This window comes from Taeniopygia guttata, chromosome 3 (genome assembly GCF_048771995.1).
Source record: "Taeniopygia guttata chromosome 3, bTaeGut7.mat, whole genome shotgun sequence".
In the NCBI taxonomy this organism is placed as follows: Eukaryota; Metazoa; Chordata; class Aves; order Passeriformes; family Estrildidae; genus Taeniopygia; species Taeniopygia guttata.
In genome coordinates, this window is record NC_133027.1 from 3,818,628 (window position 1) to 3,842,766 (window position 24,139).

A 24,139-nucleotide genomic window follows, 5' to 3' on the forward strand; every position below is an offset into this window, starting at 1 on the left:
AGAAAAAAATAATTTTCAAGGCAAGGGTACCAGAAAAAAAAAAAAAAAGAAGGATAAAAAAAGGAAGGCCTCGCATTTCTTGGTTAATTAGATTTTATGAGTGCAAGAGGGAAATCAGTGTTTATCTTGCTGTTATTTGCTGCATAAACTCACCTTGTTACTTCTCTCTCAGCTGCTCAAGCTGGCCCATTACCATGCAAATTAAACATAAACCTCAGTAATGTTTTCATCCTTCAAACAATTCTTGGAACAAAAATGCCATTAACTCTGAGTTAAATATAAGGAATGAGGTAATAAGGAAGCAAATCACTGAACCAGAATGTCAGAGGTAAGAACTGCAGAAACACCTGGGCTGTGACAGTGTTTAAGTTGTTTATTAGTCCAGGATTTTGGGAAGAAGAACCTTCCCCGCATTGATCTCCTTTTAATAAAATTTACAGCCACGGGGATCATGCTCTGAAGTGAAATCCCAGATGTTGCCCTTCAAAGCATTATGTCAGATGTGATTCTGGTGGAATCAGTCCGTTCTCCCAACCTCTAGGGCAATAAGAAGGGAAATATTTGGCATTGCATCACAAACTTGTGCATGTATATGAAGAAGTTTATTCCCTTTAAAAGAAAATAGATATATTAGTGAGTGTTAGAACTCTTAACTCCTGTGGTTTTTAATATGGACAAACGAACTGAATGCAAAGAAGTCAGAATTTGCACCTTAAGGCTGAAGGTAGAGCAGTGGAAATGATGTGGGATGAAATGTCAGGCTAAATGGGGCTTGAAGCAACCTCTTCTAGCAGAAGTGTCCCTGACCATGGCAGGGGTGCTGGAATGAGATGATCTTTCGGGTCCCTTCCAACCCAAACCATTCTGTGATTCTATGATACAAGTGAGGACTGAAGGAGGGGGAGAGCTTTGTGTCAGTCCCCTGCAGTGGGTGAGGCTGTCCTGAGACCCGTTTAAAAACTGACAAAGAACAGTTGCATCACCTCAAGTCTTTCCCAATGCTTTCCTCTGCTTTTGACATCCACCTTGCTACAGGGATGGGGAAATGGAGACAAAATGTTACATGAACTGTCAGTGAGAGATGAATCCAGGATCAAAGCTGGGTCCCCACTCCAATGGTCACTGACTTCCAAGTCCCCCAGACCCATCCTGGTGCTTGTGTTGGGAAGAGGTTTCCAAAAGCCGTGAAAATTGGTGCAGCTCAGTCAGGCTTGGCTGATGGTCAGATTATATTACTGACACATGAAGTGGAAATTCACCCTTGGGGGATTGCAACACGTTCACTACCACATGTGATAAGGGGTCCAGTCCCTCTCCAGAAAGTTCATGGCAGTTACTCATTGACTTGTCACACTTACACAACCCCACGGGCCCTATAAATACTGGATGTCTGTCCCAGCCCTTGCTCAAGCCAGCTTCAGCCATCATTGGTCTTTCAGGAGCTTTTCAGGACCTCACAATCCACCAGCAGCTGACAGCCATGAAGATCCTCTACCTGCTCTTCGCTGTCTTCCTCCTCCTCTTCCAGGCTACTTCAGGTGCGAAGCAAAACTCCTATAAAAGGGTTTGTAAGCATAAGAGTGTTCACAGGGAGGGAAAAGCCACCATCAGCTGAAAGGCAAAATCTGATGCCACGGGGCCGGTGCAGTGGTGGGATGAGGAGCATCTGCACTCAGAATGCCCCTCTTGCTAAAAAAGACAACACATGAACATTTGTTGAACATTTACCTCTCATCATTTCAGGCAGAAAGCTGAGATTTTAACTCCTGCCACTCCCCACAGGTTCTGCAGACCCTCTTTTTGCTGACACTGTTGAGTGCCGGAGCCAGGGAAGATTCTGCCGTGCTGGGGCGTGCCCACCCACCTTCGCTGCCACAGGGACGTGCCACGGGGGGCTGCTCAACTGCTGCTCCAAGTAGGTGACAAAACATCCCAGAGGCCTCAGAAGGTCCCCTGTTTTATCCACTATTTCTCTGAATAATCAGCAAAACTTCAGAGGGGCTTGCAGGACAACCCTTGTTGGGAAAGCCCCAAGGGAGGAGGAACACATGTATGATGCTGGTGCGTGTTTAGGGAGAAAATTCATTTGGATGGAAATTGTGTATGGGAGAAAGGGTTCAGAACAGTCAAAATGTCCAAGAATTCAGTATTTTTCACTTTGTTTTGAATTTTTATGGGAAAAGAAAGTTTTTTCAAGAAATTATTAGGAAAATACTTCACAGTATTTATACCCATCAGAGGAAGCTTTTTATCATCCCTCTTGTTTTTATTTAAAAATTTACCTAGAAAATGTACATTTAAAGAGGTAAAAGTGTTCACAGAACTCTGCTTTTTAACCTCTCCCCATCTCTCCTTCCTCCCACCACTGCACAGCTCTTACAAGGGCAAAGAGGAGTGAATTTGTCAGTGAGTGGGGACTTGGGTGTGCATTTAACTTTTGACCTTGGAAACCACTTTCTAATAATGTCTGGAGTTTCCCTCATAGGTAGATTTTTTTCTTTCCTTAAGGTTTTGAACATGCTTTTGGGGAATGCTCTTCAGCTTAAAATAAAACATATTCTCCAGCTACTTAAATTCATAGAATATATTTGTTCCATTAATGGCCATGAGATGATCCCTGCCAGCTGCAGTGACATTCACACCCCCAAATGCAGCACCAGATTAGGAGAGGTTCCTGTACCTTTGATGAAGAGGACTGGTGTGATGATAAAATTTATCCCAGCCACGATGTTCAGGCAGATCCCCAGCCACTGATGTGACAGGACAGACCTTGGCTCAAAACAAAGGGAGAGCTCAGATCTGTGATGTCTGAATTTTCCAGAACTCCTTACTGTGATTCTGTTATTTATAGGATTTCCAGGGCTTAAAGGTTCCCATAAATGGAAGAAATCTGATGAGATGGTTCTAGCAAAATGTTTTATGCATTTATTCAGCAAGTGGGAATCCTCAGTGGTTTCAGGAAACCCAAGTAATTCCAATAATAGGACAGGTTTGTTGCCAGGAGAATAAGATGCTAAGGATGCATTTGGGAATTCAGGAAAGTAAATGGAACAGAAGGAATCTGATATTAGATGATTTTGCAAAGGAATGATGTGATCCTTCACTTTCTGTGACCACTCATCCTCCTTGGGAAGCAATTTCCACTGATAGCAAATGGACTGGTAGGAGCAGATGGGAGAGCTCAAACATCAGATTTCTGTCAGAACATCTGCTAGACTTAACAAAAAGAAAACTGAGCCTGGGAAAGGAACAAGACCTCTCGAGTCTGGTTTCAGGTGTAATTTTCTTACAGAAATATTCTTTTTTGGAAGAATGTACCTGATACTGATGGATGTTAGTGTTCAGGATTAAAGTTCTTATATTGGCTATTTGATTTCCAGCTGAGCTGACCAATACAAGAGTAGAAGTTAAAACCAACAGAGTATTCTAAAGTAAAATATAAATATTTTTTCCCAACTCAGGTTGCTTGAAAACAAATCTTTGAATTTAGACATGGAGTGTTTGATTCAGCAGGACACATTGAGATGTTTAGTGGCATTTGAGCTGTATTGGAGTATTTAAATCATATCAATGTATCTGGCTGAGTTAGCTCTAAGGGAAAACACTGATTTTCAGAAAAGAGAGATGATGGTCTGGAGGCCAAGCAGATACCCCAGACCACTTCAGAAGGCACTAGACTTGCCTGTTCAGTAACCACATTAAATCCCCAATTTTTATTTTGGTGTAAACTGAAAAAAATAGTCATTACAAGTGGTCATATAACTCATTTGCCAGTGGCCACAGTTCTTATACACTGGAAATCTGCAGACCTGGACACCCAACACACACAGAGATGTAGGTTTTTAAACCTGCAGGCTGAACCCACCCTGTAGGTTCATTTTGAAAGGTAATTAGGAGGTATTGAGGCTTTTAGAGAGTGAGCTGAGGTGGCACTGCAGCACAATAACAAGACCCTTTGTATCTTTGCAGGATTTTGGCAGAGTAAGAAGAAAAGGCTTTCCTGGATCAGAGCCCTCGGACCAGCAACATTTCCACTGCCTTGAGGAGCTGATTTTCATGGATTCCTCCTCTAGCTAAAGCCTCCTGCAAATGAGCTTTAAAAGAAGCTTCCAGAGGGCATGTCCTGTTAGCACACCGCTTCTGGAGATCCGGGTTTTTCCTCGCTGAAGTCACTCCCTTTTTGCTTTTAATACTCAAGCCACTTTGGCTCCTTGGCCACCTATTCCAGCCTACCTCACAGGGGTGTTTGGAGGTTCAATCACATCAGGTTCATGCAGCTCTTGGAGGATGTGAAGCAATATATATATAATTATTTTATTCACACATGAAAATAAAGGTTTTCTTAAACCAAAACCTGTGATCTTTGTTGTTACTCACAGTAATTTCCTCTCTGGTTTTGACTCAAGGCTCAGAGTGAGGCAGTATTTTTTAAATGAGTCTGTGCAATCTCATATATTGCCAAAGGATTTGGGAAAGGGAATGACTAAAGGAGCAACCAGTTTTGATGATGGTAATAAAGCATTTAGGATGACAGGAGTGAAAGCCGAGAGGGAAGAACTTTACAGGCAACCCTTGACACAGAGGATAATTGTATGGCAACCAATAAACACCATCAGTATTACAAATTATATCTATATATAATTATATAATATAATTATATAATATATATAATTTTATAATATATATAATATATCTATCTAAAATAATATATGAATAATATAATATAATATAATATAATATAATATAATATAATATAATATAATATAATATAATATAATATAATATAATATAATATAATATAATATAATATAATATAATATAATATAATATAATATAATATAATATAATATAATATAATATAATATAATATAATATAATATAATATAATATAATATAATATAATATAATATAATATAATATAATATAATATAATATAATATAATATATATGTATTAAAAATACACACACACACACACCTGAATTTATTAACACAATGGGACCTGAACTATTACTCCACAGAGACAAGATTTTGGGTGATGTATAGACTGGGTTTTAAAACATCAGACCTGTTTTAAACAGGAGTCACAAAATTCAATATTTAAAGAATACACTGTAGCAAGGATATCTCACTGCCCATAGCCTGGACATGTCCAACTGAAAAAACAGACACTGATGATTTGTTCTACATCCCTCAAGTTCCTTCTGTGTGCTGGTTTTGGCTGGGATGGATTTTATTTACTTCCCAGTATGGGGTGGTGGTTTGTGTTTGTGCTGGGAACAGTGCTGATAATTCAGGGATGTTTTTTGTTATGGTTGAGCAGGACTCAGTCGAGGCCTTTTCTGCTCCTCACTCCACCAACAAGAGGTGGGGGTGACCAGGATTTTGGAGGGGACACAGCCAGGATAGCTGGCCCCAGGTGACCCAAGGGATATTGTGGGGTCATGCTCAGCAATAAAACTTGCAGGAAAAACAAGGAAGGAAGGGACACTTGGAGTGATGGAGTTTTTCTTCCCAAGTCACTGTTACCTGTGGTGGATTCCTGCTCTCCTGGAGATGGTTGCACACCTGCCTGCCCATGGGAAGTGGTGAATAAATAACTTTGCTTGCACAGATTTTGTTTTAGCTATTAATCTGTCATTATCTCAACCCACAAGTTTTTTCACTTTTACTCCTCTGATTTTCTCCCCATCCCACCAGGGCAGAAGTGAGCAAGAGCTGCCTGAAGCTGAATTTCCAGCTTGGGTTAAACCACAACATCCTGAATAAAATCTCTGTTATTAAATCTGGATAAATTCAGAACAGAACCTCAGATTTCCCTGCTACCCCAATGAAACACATCTCTGGTGTTTAAATCACAGAGGTGTTATTCCAAAAGGGATTGTCTCCATTCCTGTTTCTGAATGCTGGACCTTATGTCCATCAAGGTCTGGCATTTCAGCCCAGCAGCCACCCTCACTCCAGGCTCATTCTTCCATTTGTGCCCAATTTATACAGAGTCCCTTGAGTGTCCATCTCACCCCTGCACTCCCCATGAGCCTGAGTGGAACCTGGGCTTGGCCTCATGTGAGACAACTCCCACTGCCCTCCTCTGCTGCCCTCGCCAGCTGGAGCCATTCCCCCTTTCCTTCCCTCTCCCTGATGTTGTTTGGTTCCAAAGAGCGTTGAACCATCTGTGACATCATGGCCCAGCAGGGTTTGCTCAGCAGCCTCACTCCCCAAATTAAATATCCCTGCCCCTTTTGCTGTCTGGGACAGGCAGGAGGGGGATTATGCAAGGAGTAGAAAAGCACTTTTCCCTTTTCCATTAAATCCTGTTATTTCTACAAGTAAGTTTCACCCTTGATGGTTTCCTTACAGCTAGCTGTGTTTTAAGATCATGGACTCCAATTATTTCCCTTCTTTTTCTTTCCAGAAGCGAAGCTGAGGGTGCAGATGGATGAGCTGCCTGTCTGAAACTTTGGGCAGGTGCTCAGAGTGGTTTGGGTTGTGGGGTTGTGTCCATGTCCTGGATCACAAATCAGGAATCAGAGAGATGGTCAGTGTTCCCCATGACTCCCTTCAATAAAATTCCAGGCACACATGGACACATAAATGAGGAGAGATGACAGCAACAGCTCATTTTAGAGCCTGTGCCTCTGGCTCAATAATGTGGCTCAATAAAATGTGTGCCTTTCCCTAAACCATCACTGCCCACCCCAGCTTTCACAGCTCCTGGCAGGGATTTGAAGGTTAATTCCCTCACCATATTCCTCAAGGATGTGGGCTCAATGAAATATGGGTAAAAATTCATTTTCTTTGCCACCTGTGTCCTGTTGCCCCTTCTCAACCTCCTCATCCATCCGCAAGAAGAGTTTTTCTTGTTCCTAGCCCTGATATATTGAATTAATGTGTTTTTTTTAAAAAAAACCCAAAACCTGAAGCCCTTTCATGCCCTCCACCCAGCTTGCAGCAGCAGCTGGCATACCCGGCAGGCACAGACCTCTCTGCCCTCTGTGGGCAGTCAGAGCTGACCCCTGCTCTTGCTCTCCATCGTTTCAGTTTGCTGCTCTGGCTGAAGCAGTAAATAATTAATCACCCTTGTGACTTTGTGTCACTGATGATTTTTGGTTTGTCCTGTTCACTTGCAGTTTCCATATGTCACAGGAGTGGCATTTCTTGGCAACAAGTACAAGGGTTTAAGAGACCTTTAGAGAATTCTGGTGGCACTTCCTCTGGCCCATTTTAGGTATGGCTGAACCTTCACATGCATGAAAAAAAACATTAGATTTTATTTTCAGATACAGAAGTAAGTTACAAGATGATAAGAGAGGTGGACACACCACACAGAACTGGATTCAATATGTTGAATCTGTAAACTCGGAGAGATGTGAGTCTCTTCATAACCACACTCAGCAAGGTGGTTGACAGCAAGAGAAAATGTCATTAAACCCAGATCATTTGGGCAAGAATGTGTAATTTTAGACACTCCATGCAGACTTGCTATGGGAAGAAGGTTCAGACTATGATATCATTGTTTTCAGGACAGATCTTAGGGGTTGCTGAAGGGAATTAGGATCAGTCTCGTATGACAGTGTGGCACAACACAAAGCAGTGTCCCTTCCACTCCTTTCTGTTTAATGACTTCTGTGACATTTGGTACAAATCCATGGATAAAGTCACAAATAAAAGAGCATAAATAAAGTCACACAGAGAGTGACTGAGCTGTGAACCATGCTGGAAAAACTCCTGGCAGACCAGAACAACGGCCAGTTTCATAACCAGGAGGGGTGATATCCACGACCCTTTCAGCCCTACTCTGTCTCCTTCTGTTGCAGCCCTACAACTCCAGCCCAAGCAAGGATTAAATCTCTGATCGTTTTCTGCATTTGTCTTCATCATCACATAATGGTTTGGATTGGAAAGGACCCTAAAGATAATCCCTTTCCAAGCCCCTGCTTGGGTAGGAGTATTTTCCACTATCCCAGGTTGCTCCAAGCCCTGTCTTACCTCTCCTTCAACACTGGGAGATGGAGCAGCCACAGCTTTTCTGGACAACCCATTCCACTGTCTCACCACCCTCAGCACGAAGGAATTTTTCTGAATATCTCATCTAAACCTGCTCTTTCAGCTTGAAGCCATTAGCCCTTGCCCTGTCACCCCATGGTCTTGTCTCCAAGGAGGAGTTTTCTCCTTTGCTCACCCTGGCTGGTGGCTGAGGGGGAGGACAAGCTGGCACAAGACCATGGCCAAGAGCCACAGGGCACCATCAGTTCTGCATGGTTTGCAGCCCTGCAGATCCCAGGAACCCACCTCCCTCCTGCTCCAATCCCATGCCCTCCCTGGGTGCAGCCCACCAGCTGGCATGGGGTGGTTTGGCTGCTCGGGTCAGCCAGCAAGATGTGGCCATGGCTCAGGTCGGGCATCTTCTAACGTGGGAGGTTGCAACATCTCCCTACCTCACCAATCTCCATGGGAACAGGGCAATGAACTCTCTGTTCTCCAGGCAGCCACTCCTCCACCCACCTTGTTCTGTCCCAGAGCCTTTATATGCAGAGGCACCACCTGTGCTCGGTCTCAGACAGCTTCTGTTCACACTGGTGTTGTCTCCATCCCTGCCAAAGCTGCCTTGCTGCCAGCTGCAGTCATGAGGATCCTTTTCTTCCTCGTCGCTGTTCTCTTCTTCCTCTTCCAGGCTGCTCCAGGTAAGGCTGAAAAGAGATGAGATGGAGGCTCAAAAGGTGAAGATGCAGAGAAGTTCATTAGATCCCAGTGCTGAGGATTACTTCTCTGCTCCTGGAATCCATGACTTTCCTATTAGAATTCCCCTTCCCTAGTCATTGTCCTAATTTTCAAGCTATCAATTCAAGGTTCTTGATAGTCATACTGATGGCTTCTTTCTAGCATATGATGACAAGATGAGAAAAAAATGATGGTCCTGTAATGACCTTTGGGGCTAGAAGAGGTTTTGGAACAGCTCATCTTGAGTACCTTCATGTGGCATGTACAGAGCACCCAGGGGATCAGGCACAGCCAGTGTTGGTTCATGAAAAGCTGATCTTGCTTGACCAACTTGATCTCCTCTATGACAAGGTGTCCCATTCAGTGGATTAGGTATCTAGCTGGATTTTGGTAAATCCTTGACACCATTTCCCACAGAGTTTTCCTGGAGAAACTAGCTGCTCATGGCTTGGATGGGTGCACTGGGTTAAAAACTGTCAGGATGGCCAGGCCCAGAGACGTGTGGGGAATGGAGTTAAGTCCAGCTGAGGCTGTCACTCCCCAGGGCTCAGTACTGACACTGGTCCTGTTTGACATCTTAATGAATGATCCAGATGAGGGGAGGGAGGGTAACCTCAGCAAATTTGCAGATTACACCAAATTAGGCAGGAGTGTTGATATGCTGGAGGGCAGGAATCCTCTGCAGAGGGATCTGGACAGGCTGGATCCATGGGATGAGGCAAACTGTGTGAGGTTCAAGAAGGTCAAGTGCTGTTCACATCAATCCCTGCAGCTCCAGGCTGGGGTGAAGCAGCTCAAAAACTGGAAAAGGCCCTGCAAGTGCTGCTGACAGCAGCTGGACATGAGCCAGGGGTGCCCAGGTGGGCAAGAGGCCAAAGGTACCTGGGCTGTCCCAGCTCTGGGGTGGCAGCAGGGCCAGGGCAGTGCTGTCCCCTGTGCTGGCACTGCTGGGACACCTCCAGTGCTGGGGACAGCTCTGGGACCCTCCTGACAAGAGAGACATTGAGGGGCTGGAGCATGTCCAGGGAAGGGAACGGAGCTGGGGAAGGGGCTGGAGCACCAGGAGGGGCTGAGGGAGCTGGAAAGGGGCTCAGCCTGGAGAAAAGGAGGCGCAGGGGGGACGTTGTGGCTCTGCACAACTCCCTGACGGGAGGGGACAGCCAAGGGGGTCGGGCTCTGCTCTCAGGAAACAGGGACAGGACAAGATAAAATTACATCAAGTTGTACCTGGGGAGGTTTGGATTGGATATTTGGAAACATTTGTTCACCAGAAGTGTTCTCCAACCCTGGCACAGCTGCCCAGGAGGGATTTAAAATCCATGTGGATGTGGCAGCTGGGGACATGGGGCAGTGGTGGCCTTGGCAGTGCTGGGGAATGTTGGACTCGCTGCTCATGGAGGATCCAAGGACTCTTTTCCAACATGAACAATTCCCTGAAGATTTTATTGAGGCAATTCTTAGAATAATACTGAATATGTAACCCAGCAACATGAGAACTTTCTCTTCTCACATTCTCACCCACATGTCCTTGACTGTGTATTTTAGATTAGGACACTTCATCTCTTTTTGGGAAAAATGTTATGCTGACTGTTGGTTTTTGCCTGAACTCTGTATTGGCCATGTGCATTAAGTGGATTTGGAGCCCATGTATCATTCCAGGTTATTTGGGTGTCTTTGAAGCATCTGAAGTTATCTCAATTTGATTTGCAGTAGTCTCAAATTTGTACCAGCTTTCTTAGACCATCAAAAGTTTGTCTACTCAAAAAAAAAAATGCAGAACCATTGAGACAAAATCTGTACTACATGTTCTGGCATTGCTTTCTTGGGCTTTTCCTACTTCATGCACCACAAAAATGTATTATTTGTATCAAAACTCCCTGTGACCCCAGGGATGTACCAGGACTGGTAAAATTCCAGTAGGATTTCTGGGGAAAGGGCCACCAGTTATTTTCTATCTCTTCATAAAGATTATATGTGTAAAACACTACAGGCCTTTTTAATTTAAGAAATGAGGGAAAACAAAGCCTAATGGTAGCTTTAAAATCAGCTGAGTGACATCAAAAATATGTAATCCTCAAACAATATGTGATTAAGAGAAAGGATTCGAGAACCACTGCAACAAAGTGGTTCAAATGTTATAGACCTGATTTAGAATAAAGCTGTGATGCCTTTCAAATTAGGAACAGAATCTAATATGATGACAAAACCTTAACACAGGGCCAGGTAAATCTCATGCCTCCAGTCTCAAGTCCTCTTCCAGGACTGAAAATAAACATGAATTTTCCCTATTTTTTTGCAGCTTACAGCCAGGAAACCGCTGACACCCTCGCATGCCGGCAGAGCCGGGGCTCCTGCTCCTTCGTGCCCTGCTCTGCTCCTCTGGTCGACATCGGGACCTGCCGTGGTGGGAAGCTAAGATGCTGCAAATGGTAAGAGAAATTCCTCTGGAGAAGTGCTGCTGCACCAAAAGCAAATAGAATCACTGGGCTTTTCCCCTTTTCAGCATCCAAACTCCTTCTCCAGTCCCCTACAGCCTCCAAAACGTGCCTGCTAACTGCTGGGGTTGGTGTGTGGTGAAAACAAGGCAGAGCATTTGTGGTGTTGGAATATTCCAGAGAAAAAGACAGACTGTTTGTGAGAGTGACAGGACTAGGGGAGATGGCTTCAATCTGATAGAGAATAGATCTGGGTTCAGAAGAAATTTGTCCTTGTGAGGGTGGGGAGCTCTTCAAGGCCAGGTTGGATGGGGCTTAGAGCTGGGATAGTGGAAGGTGTCCCTGGTACTCTGGGGCATCAGCAGCCACAAGTGAGTGGCTGTGGTGTGTGCTGAGAGGTGACAGCCCCATCCTGTATTTTCTCTGGGTTGTCTTATGGCCAGAAACACCAGCCCAGCCCAAAAGAGTCTCCAGCTCTCCATCATGTGTTCCCTGATGTCTCCAGCGGTCTGAGATGTCAAAGTATAATTTATTTGTTTGGGGGATGAGCTAAGCACCTGTCTTTTCTCTGCAGGACCCCCAGCTCCTAAATCTGGCGCCTCACTGACCACTCAGACAAGAGCTCTGGACATCTGAGACATCCCCCATCTTTTGATATCGATGGATGCTGTCCTCGGTGCCCTGGGGAACCTTTCCCATGGGGGTGGAGGCCCCCAGGAGCACAGGAACATCTGAGGAGGAGTTCTTGTCCAATAAAGATATTTGCAGTTGCTATTCTAATAAAAGCAAGTTCTTGTGAAACCACGTTGCTGATACTTGCTCATGAATGTCAGGGTGGATTCTGTTGTTTTTTATTGTCTATAAAAATCAGCCTGTAAATGAATTTTATTTAACTACAGTAAGTCCATGTGTCATCAAGGCCTGTTAAATCACTCTGTGTCACAGTGATTTGTGTGGCCACATTTATATTAATAACTGGAAAAGCATTAGAGTCCATTCCAGCTGCCATTCCAGCCCAGAGCTGGGATTCAGGAGACAGGCTCAGTCCTCTGCTCCTCTCCAGGGCTGCATCTGCCAGCCCAACCTGAAATATTTGGAATACAGAGAAACCCCAGGGTGGAAGAAAGGCTTGAAAGTGTGTGACCACATTCACAAGATTCTGCTCTGCTGTCTCTATTTAGTGTAGACCAACATCACATCCATGGAATTTAATTTCTCTGGATCCTAAACTGGTCAAACTGGTTTTCCCTGCACTGCTCTGTCTGGAGGCAGTGGGCTGTGTGCCCATCAGCCTGGATTTTCCTCACCAAGACTCATCCCTCCTTCCCTTCTCCATCCCTAATACAAGCAATGCAAAGGCCACAAGGATTTGGGACAAGGGGTGACCCAAAGTGTCCTTGCTCTCCCATGCCATGAGCTCCTGGATGGTTTCAGGATACTCAACCTGATCTGCTTGTGCCAGCTCTGCACTGGCCTCATCACGGTGGGTTTGGAGAGTCACAGAATCATGGAATGGTTTGGGTGGGAAAGGACCTTAAAGATATCCAGTTCCACCCCACCTTCCACTGTCCCAGGTTGTTCCAAGTCCTGTCCCACCTGGCCTTGAAGTTATTCTTGGTCAAATTAATAATGATTAGTACAAGGACATATTCCTGTCACATGGGTTTGTTTTCCTCCCCTTTTCTTGGATAAGAAAAGGCACATCTCACACTGATTCTAGGTGAGACCCTCCAACAAAAACACACAGCAAGAGAATTCCTCACAGGAATAAGGAGATTGTTCTTCACAGGGATAAGGATCAAACACAGATACTCCAGAGGAAGTATACTAAAATTTATTGAGATGTGTAGACTATGAAATATAAACACCTTAGCTGAGAATTTTGGCATTTCTCACATTTTTGCTGACTCCAAAAGGAAAATAAAATAATAATAATAACAATAATAAAATAGCTGTTCTGAGGGCCAAAGGAAGAACTTTGCATGCTCTCACAGGCACAGACTCCTGCATGCTGGTGACTTTTCTGGAACAGATGTTGGTTGACACAATAAAATGTCAGCAGCAAAACATTTTTAAAAATGAAAAATATTGGTTTTTTCAAGAATTGCTTTGGAGTTTCTTTGGGCCATTAAGGCTGTTTATGGAAGGGTTTGTTCTCTTTCTGTTGTTCACATTGTGGCATGTGCCTGTATGTGTCAAATATTTTCTGCTCAGAATTCCAGATTTTCCAGTGAGATGATACGTCCCTTAAATTGCCAGAAGCTCTGGTTGGCCCATCGGAGATGTCAGTGGCCACTAATCATACTGCAAAAAAAAAAGGGAAGGAAATATCAGATTTTGTACTTACAACCAGGAAAGAGCTTAAATAAAATGCACAGAAGGTATTGAATTGTGAACCCAGCTCTTCAGGATATTCACAGTTCTGCTGCTGAATTTTAATCATAAATTTCTTTTCTATTTTAATTAATAATGAAATGACAACACTCTGTGCCTGAAATTTCCTACTCCTCTTGGAATTTTTGGTATGGAAAAGAGTTTCTGCTGCTCATGTTTTGTTTTTAATATCTCTTGCTACTAATATTGAACAGAGTTTAAGTAAGAGCCTCCAAAATTAAAAGTCTGCAGCATTTTACAAGGAAAAAAAGAAACAGAAAATGAAATGTTAGAATCAGTGGAGGCAGAGTGTAAATATTCAGAGATATTTGTTGCTGCAGTTTCACATTGGAATAAAGATATGGAGTGAACTTTAGGATTCCAGTAAGGGATTTGAGGGAAAAAAGAATAAATTAATCACAGAATTAAATTATTATTTTGATTTGAAAGGACCTAACAGAGCATCTGGTTCCAACTCCCTTCCATGGGCTTGAACACCTTTCACTAGACCAGATATTTTGATTTTGTCTAGAAGAGGAAGTCTATGGAACCATAGGAAAAAAGTCTGGGAGAACAACATGATTTTCAGGCTGTTTTTCTGACTATGGGACCAGGCAGCCTTTGCAAGGTGGAAGATGCAGCTTTCCTATGAATCTGACCCAAAAATCCCAGGTCCTTGGTCAGTGTGCACATTGAGAGATGTGTCCTTTGGAGCCAGTACTGCTCATCATGAGCAGCTTGAACCAGCTAATGGGTACAGCAGCAAAAAGAGTTCATTTCTGGCTAATTAATTCTTTCTGCCAATGAGATTTCACTGTGATCCTTCCCACGAGGCGCTTGAGCTGCACCATTAATGCTACAGAGGGAAGCAGTGAGGAAATCCTCAGGAAATCCTATATCTGAGTGTGCAGAGTCTCTGCTCTTTTCCAGCTTGTGCCGCTGCAATTTTCCATCTAAAGGTCAGACTGGATGCACAAAAATGAGTAATAAATTAGTAATAAACCTCAAGAAAACTGTGGAAATGTTCAAGGCCAGGTTGGACGGGGCTTGGAGCAACCAGATCTTGTAGAAGGTGTCCATGATCATGGGGATGGAACAGGTGACCTTGAAAGGCCCTGTCCGACCCAAGCCCTTCTGGGGGTGTGTGATCCATCACATCCTGTACTCACCACGGTCCTACAGCAGGGAATTCCCTGCTGGCAACGTCCAAAGGGTCTCGTGTGGGGTGGGGGGCAGCGGTCGCTGGAACAGACCCCCCCAGCCTGTCTGCACTGCACCTCGGTGTTGGGGGCACGCAGGAAACCTGGGTAGAGTAAAAAAAAAACAATGTAGAGTTGTGATTTGCCTTACAAAGAAGACCAAGAACAATCCAGGTTATAGAATGGCAGCAGTCTTGAAGTTCACCTGCCCGCTGGCCACTTCCACACCATTAAATTCCCTTATTTTCCAAACTGGGAGGGTTCAGTGCACCCAATGCACCCATTTGGTGTCTGGTCACAGCTAAAAATGTGCCCAACACACTGGGAGCACTTTGGCCATAGGAAAAAGGGACTAAACCCCTTTCTATTTCTATTTCTATTTCTATTTCTATTTCTATTTCTATTTCTATTTCTATTTCTATTTCTATTTCTATTTCTATTTCTATTTCTATTTCTATTTCTATTTCTATTTCTATTTCTATTTCTATTTCTATTTCTATTTCTATTTCTATTTCTATTTCTATTTCTTCTTATTCCTATTCCTACTTCTCTTATTTCTGTTTTTATTTCTATTTCAATTTCTGTTTTTTCCATACTCACAATTTTCCTTGTGCATTTCCTTACAGTTTATTTAACTCTTACCTGAAATGCCCTGGAGCATTAAGAGGAGAACAGCAAAGAAAAAGGAAAAGATCTTCATGTCCAAATTCAGTGCCACTAAATAAAACAGTTGCTAAGAAAAAAAACAAAAAAAGGTTATGCATTTAACCTGCATTTGTCATCAACCACCACAAACAGAAATGACAAATTAACTTCAATTTTTAAATAAAATCAGCATTTATGCAATAGAGTAAATGTTCTAGAATGAATCTATAGAATAACAGTTTTTAAGGAAAAGTAAATTCAAAAGTATACTGTGTAAGATTGATAAAATGTATTTATGACTATACTTTTTTTCTTTTTTTTTTATTTGAGCAACTCTGCTGACTTTGGCTGGGATGGAATTGACTTTAATAATGGCAGCCCATACAGTGCAGTGCTCCATGTTCAAAGCAAGTTACCTAATTACTAAAATATCCATTTTATTTAGTTAATAATGTAAGCCTTTACAGTTTCTTTGAATATAAACACTCAAAAGCTTTAATTACTCAAATAATAGTAATTTTTTAGCTTACCAGCCAGTAACTACTCCTTGAAATATCTTTACAGAAAATCTAGGTAGCCATCTACCCATCCTAGAGGCCCGGGATTGTCTCTCACCCATCATTTCTCCCTGAAGATTCCAGCTACCTTTGGAAAATAATACCAACTAATTTAATAATTAAGAATCACCATAATTGAGTACAACAATCAGCCAAATGCACTATTGGAACACCAAGCACTGACCATTTCAGATATTCATGGGGATTTAATTAAGCTGCAATATTCTGTATCTTGAGAGAAAACAAATTTTATCAAAAAGTAGGTGGTTTTCTCCTTTTTGATTGAAATGGGTGTGAAAACTGTACCTTTAGCTCACCCAAAAGGACCTGAGGAGAGAGGGGCCAGTGGGTCCTACCTGGTTCTACTCCAGGGGATCTTCACAGAGTGATGTCTCACCCCAGAACAACTGTTTTTATATATTCTGTGGATGACAGAGCTGCCACAGACTGGCTGGTCAAGGACATGGACTTTCCACAGCAATTCCCAGCAGCTGAAATGTCACTTCCCAGCAGCTGATGGGGGATGGTGACCCCTTGTGATCTTCCTCCCCTTTCCCTGGAACACGAGTTGGCCCTTTCCAAAAACGCCCCGCACTGCCCCGGTGTTTGCCCAACACATCGATCACTCATGGCTGGTGGAAAACTGCCAGAAAATAACCTTGTCTGACCCAGAAACAGGGCAGCTGAGAGGCTTTTTAAAAATTTTTATTCTATTTTCAGCCTCATGAGAAGGGTGACAGATGTTGTAATTCAGGCCATCACAATCAGAAGTTGACTATTTCCTAATTACAGTACATTATAAGTGTTTCTTGGCCACACCATGCTGTAGATGCCTTAAAGCCAATAATCTAAAACTTCTCCTCGTGGATCCTACTACAATGCATCTTTTATAGTTCTATTTCTCCAAAGTATCTAGTCTTATTTTCAAGGCCATCTTTTGAAACTTTTTTCTAGCTCCATTTCTCTCTCAGCAATATCTGTCCTATTCCATGGCATTTCTAAGTCAGCATTTCTTATCTCAAAGTTTGCATATGGATGTGTACTGTATGGGCTTTCTGTCAGGCCCTGAGAACTCTCTACAAATCCATTTCCCACAGAAAATGATGGCCTGAGACACACAGGGTGGGATCCAGGGGGGACCTAACTCTTCAGGGCTGTCTCTGGAGCCGACAGATGCATCCACAACCCCGTAACAGCTGAATTAGGGAAGCTCAGGTTTTGCAATGACTCTTCTGTGTGAAATACAGGTGAGACCCCTCTGTGTTCATAGAATCCCACAATGGTTTGGGTTGGAAGGGACCTTAAAACTCATCCCGTTCCACACCCCCTGCCATGAGCAGGGACACCTGCCACTATCCCAGGCTGCTCCAAGCCCTGTCCAACCTGACCTTGGACACTTCCAGGGATCCAGGGGCAGCCACAGCTTCTCTGGGCACCTGTGTAGGGCATCAGCACTCTCATGGAGAAGGATTAGAAAATCTCATCTGACCCTGCCCTTTGGCTTTGGGAAGCCATTCCCTGTGTCCTGTCCCTCCATCCCTTGTCCCAAATCCCTCTCCAGCTCTCCTGGAGCCCCTTTAGGACATGGAAAGGGCTCTGAGGTCTCTCTGGATCCTTCTCCTCTCCAGGTGAAGTCTCCCAGCTCTCCCAGCCTGGCTCCAGAGCAGAGGGGCTCAAGCCCTGGGAACATTTTCTTGACCTCCTCTGGGCTCTCTCCAGCAGGTCCATGTCCTCATGTTGGTGACTCCAGGTAGGATGTCACAAGAGCAGACTGCCCTCCCTTGACCTGCTGGTCACTCTATCATTCTCATGCATTTGCCACACCTGTGTTCTGCTTGTCCCACAGAAAATATTTATTTATGTCTGGATAATTAATTCCAGGGAAGCACCCATCTCCACACAGCCTTTGTGATTCAAGGTGGACAAAGGAAACAACTTTCACAAAAATACTTTGGTCAAATATGTGCCCTCAGAGGATCTGGACTAGAGAAACTGGGGCAGCACTGGTTTAACCTGAACCCTGAAGGCACCTGTGAGCCCAGATGTTGTGTTTTCATTGTCATACCAGCAAGAGACCAGGAAAAAAGCCCAACATTCCTGTGCTTCAAAGAGCATTCACCCATTCAGGTCTCTCCCAGAAGATGGCAATGAAGAGCTAATGCAGAAATTCCCCTCCAGCAACCTTCTTCAGTGAAGAGCGCAGAAATTATTCTGACAGCGGGGTTTATGGATTTTTTCCCCTTAATTATACTGATGTCTTTTGATTCCTAGTGCTGATATGTGAGTGAATGTTGTTTTCTGACAGGCCAGACTCAAAGCCCTCCCTGCTCTGCAGTCTGCTGTGGAATCCTGGGATGGACAAGAAATCAGTCACTGCTCTCAAAATCAGATTGACAGGACTCAAGGAAATGGAATGAAGCTGAGCTGGGGAATGTTTAGGCTGGATATCAGGAAAAGTTCTTCACCCAGAGGGTGGCTGGGCACTGAACAGGCTCCCCCAGAAAAAATACAGCTATTTAAAATTTCACTCCTGCATAATTTAATTGGAAGAATGTGCATATTTGCTTTACAATATGGAAGAACATTTGTTTCTCTTATTTGGATTTTGATTTTGTTATTTTTAAAAAAAACTACAAAAACATAAATAACTCAAGTGATGAAATGTGAAGAAGTGGAATTAGACACTGTGCATATTAAATGTATAAATGAGTTTTTAGAAGCACAGAGCTCTGAACTGAGATTTTGGAGTAACCTCCTGATAAGGAAGTTAAAATAGGATAAAATTATTTTTTCTTCCTGCTTTTCCACTTTGTGCTTGTGCCACCTGCCCAAAGTGGAACAAAACAGATCCAAGCTCAAATATCAGGGTTTGGAGAAGATCTTTAACTAATTAATTTTATTTGTTCTTATGATTGATGGAAAACTTCCTTTAAATATCTTAAATACTATCATTTAACTCTTGCTTTAATTCCGACATACTGTTATCGACTCTAAGCATTATTTTGGCCACTCATAATTACAAAAGTGATACATTTCACATGTTTCTTGGCAGTTAAACACATGCAACTAAAGAATGAATATTGCAAGACAATTAATATTGCATCCTGGAAGCATTTTGACTGCTATATGTCTTACTCAGTTCCCTTTTCCTGGGGTACTGCAAAGGACATTGTGTAGAGCCCCCCAAAATTATGTTCTCCAAGCATAAACATAGATTTGTATGTCTGTGCATATAATCTATAAATATCCAAGAGAAACAAAGGCCGAATTTAATAAACTGCTATTTTATCTTTGCTGGAGAACATGCAAATAGAAAAGAATAATCCAGATATTCTAACCTGTGATTTACCCAGGAATTGCACGGATATTAATTTCAGTAATTGCTTATTTAAACATAGACAAATTATATAATGATATTTCTTAGCCTCCTGTTTCTCTACAGCCCTCATAGCAAATCCACACTAAGGTAGATATATTTATATATAAAATATTGTTAAAATGTATATATGGAAGGACTCTTCTAAATTCCAGCTGATTATTTATCACTCAGCACACCACAGACTTCATTCCCAGTAAACATCCAGGTCTCAGTTCCTTTGCCCACATTTAGACCAGTGCTACCTGAGATGTCACTGTGTCCTATCCCTGCTCTTTGGCTTGCTCTCCTCTCTCCTGACCCTTTTCCATGAATCCCAGGAAGAGATCTCAGCCAGTCCAGAGCACCCTAAATCGCTCTATGGCATGAAGGCCACTGTGTTAAACCCTTTGTGTCCATATGTCACCTCAGCTTACCTGTGACAATGGGATGTCCCCAGACACTTGAAGCAATGAGGATCCTTCACCTTCTATCTGCCATCCTCTTCTTCCAGCATCCCCTGTGCAAATGACAGGAAGGATGACACACCTTTGGTACAATTGCCCAATGTTTGTCCTCACAGCACCTCTGCACCTGGCAAATAATGCCATGACATCCATGCAGGAACAGCCCTGCTGTCCACCCACTGACCTTGGACAGCCCTGTGGAAAACTGCCCAGACCTGACTCGACTAAACCCTGCCTGGAAATCCCATCTGCTGTTGGGTATTTTGAGCAGTGATGTGGAGTGAGCTGCCTCTGCTCCCTTTGGGAATTGAACCTCTCCCACAACAAAGACCCCCCCAGCTCAGGGAAGGCACAATCAACCAGGGCTGGCCAGCTGCTTCCAAAACCCTGGAAATATGAGGATAAAAGTGCTGCTTGGAGATCCAGAGAACAGAAATTGAGTTTTATATCTCTAAAGCATCAGTTATATTTATCTGCACTTCCCTTACTGCATTGTAAAGCCGTGATTTATCCCTTATGGAGTTGGCCCACCTGGAAACAAACCCTACATTTTGCTAACTTGAAGGAAAACATCTGAGCTGCCTTTTCATTCAGGACACTTGATCAGCTGTAAAGCAGTTATACCTTGAGGAAGATATTCCCAGCACTGAGATTTCTTAAAATCTACATAGTTTTCCACAGCCCACTCTTGTTCTCTTCCTTACACAATTTTGTGAACCCTCTTAGGCATCAAGGTTTCTGGCTGTCCTGGCTCCTTGGTCCTGAAGATCTGTAAGGCACCACAGCAGTCACCAGGGGAAGCTCATGAAATTACCAGTGATTATTTTCCAGGGAAGGAGAGGAAATTTTTCACTGTGAGGGTGGTGAGGCCCTGGCACAGGTTGTCCAGAGAAGCTGTGGCTGCCCCATCCCTGAAGGTGTTCAAGGCTGGGATGGAAAGGGCTCTGAGCAACCTGGGATAGTGAAAGATGTCCCCTGCCCATGGCAGGGGTGGAAGTGGATGAGATTTAAGGTCCCTTCCAGCCCAACCATTCTACAACTAAGGAGCCCTCAGGACCAGGAGCACTCATGGCATGTCCCAGGTATTTTACATCACCCTGTGGTCTAACGTGACTTGCACAAACTTGGATGGATTGCACAAAGATCAGGGGCTCTGTGGTGAAAGCAGTTTCAAAGTGGACCTTCCTTTCTCATTGGAAGAAACAAAATACTGGCTGGAAAAAGCTTTTTTTTCATTGGCCAATGACTGCATTGGCTCATCCCCAACCTTTTTTAGGGTGGGACATGTTTGGGACGGGTTCATCCACGGGAGAATAGAAGGGGCAGCGATCCTCCACCTTCTCCTCGGGTAACTCTGCCTGGCTCTGGAGACCCACCCTCACCTCTCCATCTTTACAAACCTCCTTTCCTTTCATCAATCTCAAGTTTCTGCTTTGATTAACCCCTTCCCTCTCTTTACTTCAGCAAGTGCCTCCTGTTATATGTGTTCTGTAGAGCCATGGATTAGCTGCTTGCAGGGCTTCCAAGAGGTCACTGGGTTTGCTTATCTCCAAGAGGAGCAGAGACCTGGGAACCTTCCCTTGAGACACCAGAGACAGAAATGTCTGTTTTACTCCAGAAACAGACACTCAGCCAGCACAGCAGCTGAGCTTTGCATTTTGAGCCACGTGTCTTGCCTGTAACATTTTGACTGAGTTGTTACCTGAATTAATATTGAAAAGATAAAGATGTCTTTTTTAGACTTTCCTAAGGATTAAGACTGAGTCATTCTCTGAACTCTTTGTGTACTTCAATATGTACAAGGGGGATAATTTGTGGGCCTATGCTGGTAACAGAGTAACCTTTCTGGGGCTGAAGAGATCTGGGATATCTTTTTTTTTTTTCACTGGAGTAAAGCCAAAATTAAAAGAAAAAGAAGAAGGAAAAAAAAAGAAAACTAGCACCAAAACAGCATAGAATCCCAGAATAATTTAGATCTTGAGCTAATCCAGGAGTTTCTAGTCTGAATCTGTGCTTAAAATGGTACTAATTAGGTCAGATTAGAAATGCACTCCTTGAAATTTCTAATATTTCCAAGGATGAAGTTTTGACTCTGTTCTTTGTCCAAAACCACTGGACAAAGATTTTGGCTTTGGTGTCTTCGGGCACATTTTTTAATCATCATCTCCTGGTCAGGAGGGAATCCTCTGTCCAGTGTTGTTCAACCTTGTGCTCTCTGCTCAGTGCAGGTAAAGAACCCACATCCCAACTGTGGCCATGAGGATCCTTCACATGCTCCTGGTTGTCCTCTTCCTGATGCTCCAAGGAGCTGCAGGTAAGGAGTGAGGGGAGTAAAGAGGAAGACTGTATTTTCTTTTGATCACTTTCATAGTAAATGACTCTTCTCTTTGTGCTGTATAGCACAATTGTTTCCTAGGCTAAACAACCCTTGTTTGATGCAAAATGGACGCTGCTTCCGAGGGATTTGTCGCCGCCCCTATTACTGGATTGGAACGTGTAGCAATGGATATTCTTGCTGCAAAAGGTGAGTAGAAATGCAGGGATCTCTATGGGAATGGCTCATATCCTCATTATTTTTTCTCCAGAGCAACATCTTAGGGGCACAGCTCCTGCCACCTGTCTCACTTCTCTGGTGCCTAACCTGCTGGCATAGAGGGGGAATTCACATGCCATGGCAGCCTCTGCTCTGATGTCAGGAGATAAGGAGAACATCTCGGCAGAAAACCTACAGGTGGGTAGCCTGAGACTCTCTATTCTTCATGCAGGGGGTGGAGAAGCTGAAGAGTCCCTGGATTCACCTTGGAAATCCTTCCTGCTTCTACCGAATGGCTCCTGGGAATCACCCTGATCCCATCACTCCTGGTGGCACCAGTTCCTGCTGCAATAAAAAGCTGTCAAAATCTTCCCTTGCAGTGAAGCAAACACCACAAACATGAACCAGGCAACACTGTGGAAACTATTTCTTTCCTCTCCTTTAATAAAATCAGTTATGGTAGCATTCATGTGGTTGAACCTCTGGTGATTCTTGGTAGGGAAAGAGGGAAACGTTTTCCCTGTGAGGGTGGTGATGTGCTGGCACACGTTGCCCAGAGAAGCTGTGGCTGCTCCATTCCTGAGAGTGTCCAAGGCCAGGCTGGACAGGGCTGGGAGCAACCTGAGGTAGTGGAATTTGTCCTTGCTCTTGGGTTGAGATGATTTTTAAGGTCACTTCCAACCCAAATCATTCTGCAATTAAACAAATAAGGAGACCTCAGTACCAAAAGGAGCAGACATTGCAGTTGCAAAGTGGACCTTCCTTTCTCGTTGCAAGAAACAAAATATGGGCTGGAATGTGTGGTTCTGTCTCTTTTCCTTGGCCTCATGGCCTAGCAGTGTAGATAAAGCCAAGATTCCTCCAGATGTTTCCTTCAGAGGGCCTGGAAGCATCTGAGAAAATTTCTGAGTAGACCTTATGCACAGGAAAACTGGGAACATTTTTAATCATATCAGCAACATGAAACAGGAAAAAAAAGTTTAAAAAAGGGAAAGAGTAAAAAAATATATTCCCAAGAGTTATGGGTGTTCAACGTAGTGATGTGGTTGTTATCTCTTCAAAAGCAGTTGCTGAACAGTCACAACAGTGCTCAGTGAAGTATGTTACCAATCTCAGATGGTTTGCACTCCTAATGACTTTCTGGGTGGGTTTGGAGAGGCGACAACATATTTTTAAAAACCCTCTGAAGAGCAAATTCTGGCTCTGTGAGAGACACAGCTGCCACTTGTGTTGTTCTGCAGAATTAATGCTCGTGGCTCTTACTGCAAAACACCTCCTCCTGCAACGCTGCTGGATTTCTTCTCTCCCTACTGTTACTTCTATGTTTTATTTCTAACAATCTTATTGCAAAAGTCTATTAAAAGTCTGTAGAACAGTCTCTCTCCATTATCCATAGAGGAAGAGCAGTGAAAATAGTTTGTACTTTGATATTTCCTTTTAGGATATCTGAAATTTGGTGAGGTTACTCCCAACAGTTTTCTCTAGAAAATTACAAAGATTCTTTGAATATTAGAAACTGTGGTGCATCTGACCTGTGCCAAGGAGCTTTGATCACTCACACATCACTGCATCACTGCCAGTCACATTGTGGTTCTCAAAAAAGAAAGAGGACTCTGCCCTTGTACCCCAGTACATTTAATTAGCTATCAGGTCAAAAGATGGAGCCAGAATTGTTCATGCAGATGTTAATATCATCATTTACTCAAGATAACTGCATAATCAATAAAGTATTGACCTTGATTAAATACATTTTGTATACATTTTGACACAATTTAACTAGGGGTAACACTAGTGAAAGATATCCCTAATATTTCCTTTTTTATTTTCAAGAGAAAAATACTAGAAGCAGAGTTTGA

The 24,139-nt window shown here is 43.3% G+C and overlaps 3 protein-coding genes across 4 annotated transcripts; all 3 read left to right on the plus strand.

Moving 5' to 3' along the window:
• Positions 1–1,385: 1,385 nt before the first annotated feature.
• LOC115494687 (gallinacin-10) lies at positions 1,386–1,919 on the plus strand. The gene is made up of 2 exons (XM_030269892.4): positions 1,386–1,538; positions 1,783–1,919. Exons 1-2 carry the CDS (start codon positions 1,481–1,483, stop codon positions 1,917–1,919), a joined length of 195 nt encoding a protein of 64 aa, XP_030125752.3. The 5' UTR covers positions 1,386–1,480.
• Positions 1,920–8,523: 6,604 nt separating this feature from the next.
• Positions 8,524–11,959, plus strand: LOC115494689 (gallinacin-9). 2 transcript variants are annotated; one of them, XM_072926274.1, is made up of 3 exons: positions 8,524–8,682; positions 11,019–11,148; positions 11,729–11,959. In XM_072926274.1, exons 1-3 carry the CDS (start codon positions 8,625–8,627, stop codon positions 11,742–11,744), a joined length of 204 nt encoding a protein of 67 aa, XP_072782375.1. In that variant the 5' UTR covers positions 8,524–8,624; the 3' UTR covers positions 11,745–11,959. The 2 variants fall into 2 exon arrangements, with proteins under 2 accessions (XP_072782375.1, XP_072782376.1); XM_072926275.1 differs by lacking the exon at positions 11,729–11,959 and having other exon boundaries at positions 11,019–11,152.
• Positions 11,960–21,014: 9,055 nt separating this feature from the next.
• LOC115494690 (ostricacin-3-like) lies at positions 21,015–22,278 on the plus strand. Its single transcript, XM_072926155.1, has 3 exons — positions 21,015–21,098; positions 21,974–22,064; positions 22,151–22,278. The coding sequence occupies exons 2-3, from the start codon at positions 22,007–22,009 to the stop codon at positions 22,276–22,278; spliced, it is 186 nt and encodes a 61-aa protein (XP_072782256.1). The 5' UTR covers positions 21,015–21,098; positions 21,974–22,006.
• Positions 22,279–24,139: the final 1,861 nt, after the last annotated feature.